Source organism: Rhinolophus ferrumequinum, chromosome 12 (assembly GCF_004115265.2).
Source record: "Rhinolophus ferrumequinum isolate MPI-CBG mRhiFer1 chromosome 12, mRhiFer1_v1.p, whole genome shotgun sequence".
Classification (NCBI taxonomy): domain Eukaryota; kingdom Metazoa; phylum Chordata; class Mammalia; order Chiroptera; family Rhinolophidae; genus Rhinolophus; species Rhinolophus ferrumequinum.
The window spans coordinates 6,316,696-6,323,069 of NC_046295.1; the positions used below are offsets into that span (position 1 = coordinate 6,316,696).

General features: G+C 44.1%; 1 protein-coding gene across 1 annotated transcript; it reads left to right on the forward strand.

Annotated features, from left to right (window-relative positions):
• Positions 1 to 236: 236 nt before the first annotated feature.
• Positions 237 to 2,871, forward strand: LOC117032407 (glutamine synthetase-like). Its single transcript, XM_033123934.1, has one exon. It carries the CDS (start codon positions 371 to 373, stop codon positions 1,490 to 1,492), a length of 1,122 nt encoding a protein of 373 aa, XP_032979825.1. The 5' UTR covers positions 237 to 370; the 3' UTR covers positions 1,493 to 2,871.
• The last annotated feature ends 3,503 nt before the right edge of the window (positions 2,872 to 6,374 follow it).

A 6,374-nucleotide genomic window follows, 5' to 3' on the forward strand; every position in this document is an offset into this window, starting at 1 on the left:
CTATATATATATATATATATATATATATATATATATATATATATATATAATTAAAAATGGGCAAATAACTTGAACAAACATTTAGACATTTTCTCAAAGAAAACATACAAATGACCAACAATGACAAGATGCCTGACATCACTAATCATCAGGAAAATGCAAATGAAAACCACAATGAGAATCAGCTCACATCTGTTAGAATGGCAATTATCAAAAAGACAAGAGACAAGAGAGCCGAGGATGGAAGAAGAGCGGAGCGCCTGAGCAGCACACCCGGCCTCCTCTCCTCTCCTCTCCTTTCCTTTCCGCACCTCGCTCTCGTGGCCTGCCCGCCCTGACGCCTGCTCGCCCCCCCAGAACATCTTCCACCATGGCCACCTCGGCGAGTTCCCAATTGAACAAAGGCATCAAGCAGGTGTACATGTCCCTGCCTCAGGGTGATAAAGTCCAAGCTATGTATATATGGATTGACGGTACGGGAGAAGGTCTGCGCTGTAAGACCTGGACCCTGGACAGTGAGCCCAAGTGTATAGACGAATTGCCGGAGTGGAATTTTGATGGCTCTAGTACTTTTCAGTCTGAAGGCTCCAACAGTGACATGTATCTCGTCCCTGCTGCCATGTTTCGGGATCCTTTCCGCAAGGACCCCAACAAGCTGGTGTTCTGTGAAGTCTTCAAGTACAACCGAAAGCCTGCAGAGACCAACTTCAGGCATACCTGTAAACGCATACTGGATATGGTGAGCAATCAGCACCCCTGGTTTGGAATAGAGCAGGAATATACTCTCATGGGCACAGATGGGCACCCTTTTGGTTGGCCTTCCAACGGCTTCCCTGGGCCTCAAGGTCCATACTACTGTGGCGTGGGAACGGACAAAGCCTTCGGCAGGGATATCGTGGAGGCTCACTACCGGGCCTGCTTGTATGCCGGCATCAAGGTCGCGGGGACGAACGCCGAGGTCATGCCTGCCCAGTGGGAATTCCAGGTAGGACCCTGTGAAGGAATCGACATGGGAGATCATCTCTGGGCGGCCCGTTTCATCCTGCATCGAGTGTGTGAAGACTTTGGAGTGATAGCAACCTTTGATCCTAAGCCCATTCCTGGGAACTGGAATGGTGCTGGCAGCCACACCAACTTCAGCACCAAGGCCATGCGAGAGGAGAACGGTCTGAAGTACATTGAGGAGTCCATCGAGAGACTGAGCAAGAGGCACCAGTACCACATCCGAGCCTACGATCCCAAGGGGGGCCTGGACAATGCCCACCGCCTGACTGGATTCCACGAGACCTCCAATATCAACGACTTTTCTGCCGGCGTGGCCAACCGGAGCGCCAGCATCCGCATTCCCCGGACTGTCGGCCAGGAGAAGAAGGGTTACTTTGAAGACCGTCGCCCTTCTGCCAACTGTGACCCCTTTGCGGTGACAGAAGCCCTCATCCGCACATGTCTTCTCAACGAAACTGGCGACGAGCCCTTCCAGTACAAAAACTAAGCGGACTAGCCTGGCAGCCATGGAACCCCTTCTAATTCCTCATCCCACTCCCACTCTCACCCACTCTCGATTGTCATAATAGCTGTAACTCTAAGGGCGGAATATCAAGGTCTTGTTCTTTTCCTCATGCCCAGTTAATATCTCTTGCTTTCTTTGGCCAGGATAGAGGGGTCAGGTTCTTAATTTCTTCACACACACATACACCCCTTTCCCCCCCCCATCACTGAAGCTTTCTAGTGTGTTAGTGGGGAGGTGGGGTGGGGAAACATAACCACTGCTTCCATTTTAATCAGGTGTGTTTGTCCAATAGGCGTAGCTATCCGGACAGTGAGCATAGTATTTGTGAAGGGAGGGGAAGGACTTTTTCTTCAGGTAGCTGAAGGGGATGAGGGAGCTAGGCTTACTCCCGGGTGAGGTTAGAGGTCCCCTCTCAGTGGGAAGTTCCAGTTCTTAAAAGGTTATAACCAGCTTTCTAATAAAAGTGAGAATTAGGAGAGAGGAAAGGGTGGGAGTCGGGCAGGCAGGAAAATGCCCCTACCCTGGTGTGCTTCCCTTGCCTGGAGCTGAATGCCCTCCCCTGAAGACAAGCTCAGCATAAAGGGCTGGAATGGATAGCCCTACCTTAGAAGAAAAAGTTCTCATTGCTTGGTTCTCCATTTATAACAAAGCAGAGTAGTATTTTTATATTTAAATGCAAAAACAAAAAAATGATATATATGGGTGTGCAGATAGGTGTGTTTTTTTCTAAAAGAGAAAAACCATTCTGGTCACCAGGAGCCAAATTTGAGGAGAGTTGTCTGATTAGAAATAAGGATCTCCTTTTGAAATGGGGGTGACGGTGGCGGTGCTTGAAAAGGTAGCTATTTGGAGCTGTTACTCCCTCACTGCCACTTAAGGGTTTCTCTGTGCCCAGTCCACCCTTCTGGAGGGGGTGGACATTGGTCAGTTAACAGGTGGAAGCACGTTAACAGCAGCAGTCACCCAAGCCCCGTGGCTTTGATTTAAAAGGTACACGTATTGTACACACAGGGGTGTAGAAATATGAGTTGGCTGGTCAACTTGAGCATGTTATTGACAAGAGGGTATTGGGTTATTTTCTGGTGGGACTAGCATGTCACTAAAGCAGGCCTTTTGATATATTAAAAAAATTTTTTTAAAAGCAAAACAGGATTTTAATCATATTTGTAGGGATTTTAAGTCTTTGTTTTACAGAATTGCTTGTTTGCTTCAGCTGTCTCCTTCCCATCTCTGCTCTTTGGGGAGATGGGGACAGGACTGGAGTCAAAACACTTGTAATTTTGTATCCTGGTGTCTGTTCTGAGTGTGAAATACTTTTTTCCTTTGTTAAGATTTCCCGAGGAGTTATTTTTTCTTTTATATTAAAAAAAAAAAAACCCACCTTCAAAAAAAAAAAAAAAGACAAGAGACAAGTATTGGAAAGGCTATGGGGAAAATTAATGTTGGTGGGAATGTAAACTGGTATAGACACCATGTAAAACAGTATGAAGTTCCCTCAAAACATTAAAAAATAAAATTACCATATGATTCAGCAATCCAACTTCTGGGTATATTGGAAGGAAATTAAAACATTATTTTGAAGAGATATCTGCATCCCCGTGTTTATTGCACCATTGTTTACAATAGCCAAGCCCAGAACAACCTAAGTGTCCATCAACAGATGAATAGACCGGCTGAGGTGAGCAGCAGCCGGCCTCAGTGTTCTCTGGGCATTTTGTGGAGGGCCACAGGCTGGACACTGGTGCAAGAACTGAATCTGCATTAACCTTGTGAATACCATCCATCACACTCCAGTGACTTCCTTGAATCCTGCTACTCCCAGTTTCCGGCATTGTCAGGGGCACTCTCAGTGCCTGGGCAGCCAGCCCCACCTTGCAAACTGTGGGAGGCTTTTCTAGCAGCAGACAGCTCATGGTGGCTTCTGCTGCCACCTGAGACAATTTCAAGGATGGGCAGTAAGCTTCAACTAACGCTGCAGACTTTCTTAGACAATGCTCAGGGACCTGCAGGCCCGAGGCAAATGGCAGCTGGCCTGAGTGTTCTCTGGGCATTTTGCAGAGTGGCCACAGGCTCTGCACTGGCCCAAGAACCGAATCTGCTTTAACCTTGAGAACACCACCCGCCCCACTCTAGTGTTTCTCTGGGAACTTGTCCTGCTCAACCAGAGACACTGTCAGCACAGGGCCAACCAGCCTGGCCCTGTGCAGCTAAGGAAACTCTTTCAGTGGCTGAGCCTTATGGGCAGTTAGCAGGTGGAAACATGTCTAGTAATTCCTTCAGCCTTTTGCTAAGTTGCTCCAGGCTCCATACTGGTGGCAACAGCCTTGGTTCACAATATGGCCACCCCTACATGCCTCCAGGTCCAGCGCAGGTACTAACCAACCACATATAGCTTTGTAGCTCCTATGAGGTAGCCCTGGGCCTGTCACAGGCAATGGTTGAACTTGGTCTGCATAGGAGCCCCTCCCAAGAGGCACCATAAATAACATACCCAGAGGCTGGCTTCAGAGCAAAACAAAGCACCACTGATTAGCCCCACAAGCAGCACACCCAAAGGGTAATCTCACCAGGCACAAGAGCTCAATGGGCGAATCCCCATTTGAGGGGTCAGCCCCCACACAGCAGCTCATTCACTGTAGTTGTAGCCAGTCCTGACAGCCAGTCAGCCTGGGAGTCAATCCCAGCCACTGATATGCCAAAAGCAATCAAGGCTCAGTTGCAACAGGAGGGCACTCACAACCCACACAAGGGACTCTGCTGGAGCACATAGCACAGGTAATCAGGGAGACTATGCCACTGGACCATACAGGACACCTGCCACACAGGGCCACCCTGCAAAGACTGAGAGACCTAAGAGATCTATCTAATACATAGAAACAAACACAAAGAGGCAGACAAAATGAGGAAACAAAGAAACATGTACCAAATAAAAGAACAGGCAAAAACTCCAGACAAAGAACTAAGTAAAATTAAGACAGCCAACGTATCAGAGACATAGTTCAAAATGTGGGTTATAAGAATGCTTAAGGAACTTAGTGAAAACTTCAACAAAGAGGTAGTAACCATAAAGAAGGACATAGAAACCATAAAAAAGAACCAGTTACAAATAAAGAACACAATAACTGAAATGAAGAATACACTAGAAGGAATCAACAGCAGATTAGATCAAGCAGAAAATCAAATGAGTGATTTGGAAGACAAGGTAGCAGGAAATACCCAATTAGAACAACAAAAAGAAAAAAGAATAATAATAATTTAAAAAATGAGGATAGTTTAAGGAACCTCTGGGACAACATCAAGCATAACAACATTCATATCATAATAATACTAGAAGGAGAGGAGAGGGAGCAAGGAATCGAGAACCTATTTGAAGAAATAATGACTGAAAACTTCCTTAACCTGGCGAAGGAAACAGACATATAAGGCCAGGAAGTGCAGAGAGTCCCAAACAAGACAAACCCAAAGAGGCTCACAGCAAGACACATCATAATTAAAATGGCAAAGTTAAAGACAAAAACAGAATCCTAAAAGCAGCAAGAGAAAGATAATTAGTTACCTACAAAGGAGCGCCCATAAAGCTGTCAGCTCATTTCTCAACAGAAACTTTGCAGACCAGAAAGGATTAGTACAAAATATTCAAAGTGATGAAAAGCAAGGGCCTCCAGTGAAGACTACTCTACCCAGCAAGGCTATCATTTAAAATTGAAGGAGAGAAAGAACTTCCCAGACAAGAAAACCCTGGAGGAATTCATTACTACCAACCCAATATTACAAGAAATGTTAAAGGGATTTTTTTAAGAAGAAGGGGGAAAAAAAACCCAGGGGTGGCCGGTTGGCTCAGTTGGTTAGAACGTGGTGCTAGTAACACCAAGGTTGCCGGTTCGATCCTCACATGGGCCACGGTGAGCTGCACCTTCCTTAAAAAATAAAATAAATAAAAATATTAATTTTTTAAAAAACCCCAAAGATCAAAAATATAAATAGTAAAATGACAATAATTATGTACCTACCAATAATGCCTTTAATGTAAATGGGTTAAATGCTCCAATCAAAAGGCATAGATAGCTTAATGTATAAGAAAACAAGACCCACACATATGTTGTCTACAAAATATCCACCTCAGATTGAAAGATACACATAGACTAAAAGTAAAGGGATGGAAAAAGATGTTTCATGAAAATGGAAATGAAAAAAAGAACTTGGATAGCAATACTTATATCAGACAAAATAGACTTTAAAATGAAGACTATAATAAGAGACAAAGAAGGATATCACATAATGATAAAGGGATCAATACAACAAGAGAATATAACCCTAGTATAGATCTCTGCACCAAATATAGGAGCACCTAAATATACAAACCAAATGTTGACCGACATGAAGGGAGAGACCAACAGTAATACAATCATAGGAGACTTTAGCACCTCATTGACACCAATGGACATATCTTCCAGATAGAAAATCAACAAGGAAACAATGGCCTTAAATGACATACTAGACTAGATGGATTTAATTGATATTTTTAGAGCATTTCACCCCAAAGTACCAGAATATATTCTTTTCAAGAGCACATGGAACATTCTCTGGGATATACCAAATGTTAGGCCACAAAACAAATATCAATAAATTCAAGAAGACTGAAATCATATCAAGCACCCTCTCCAACCATAATAATATGAAACTAGAAATCAATTACAAAATAAAACCCCTAAAAATTACAAACACATGGAGGCTAAATAACATGCCACTAAGCAATGAGTGGGTTAACAGTAAGATCAAGGAAGAAATCAAAAGATACCTTGAGATAAATGACAATGAAAACACAATGACCTAAAACCTATGGGACACAGAGAAAGTAGTCTTA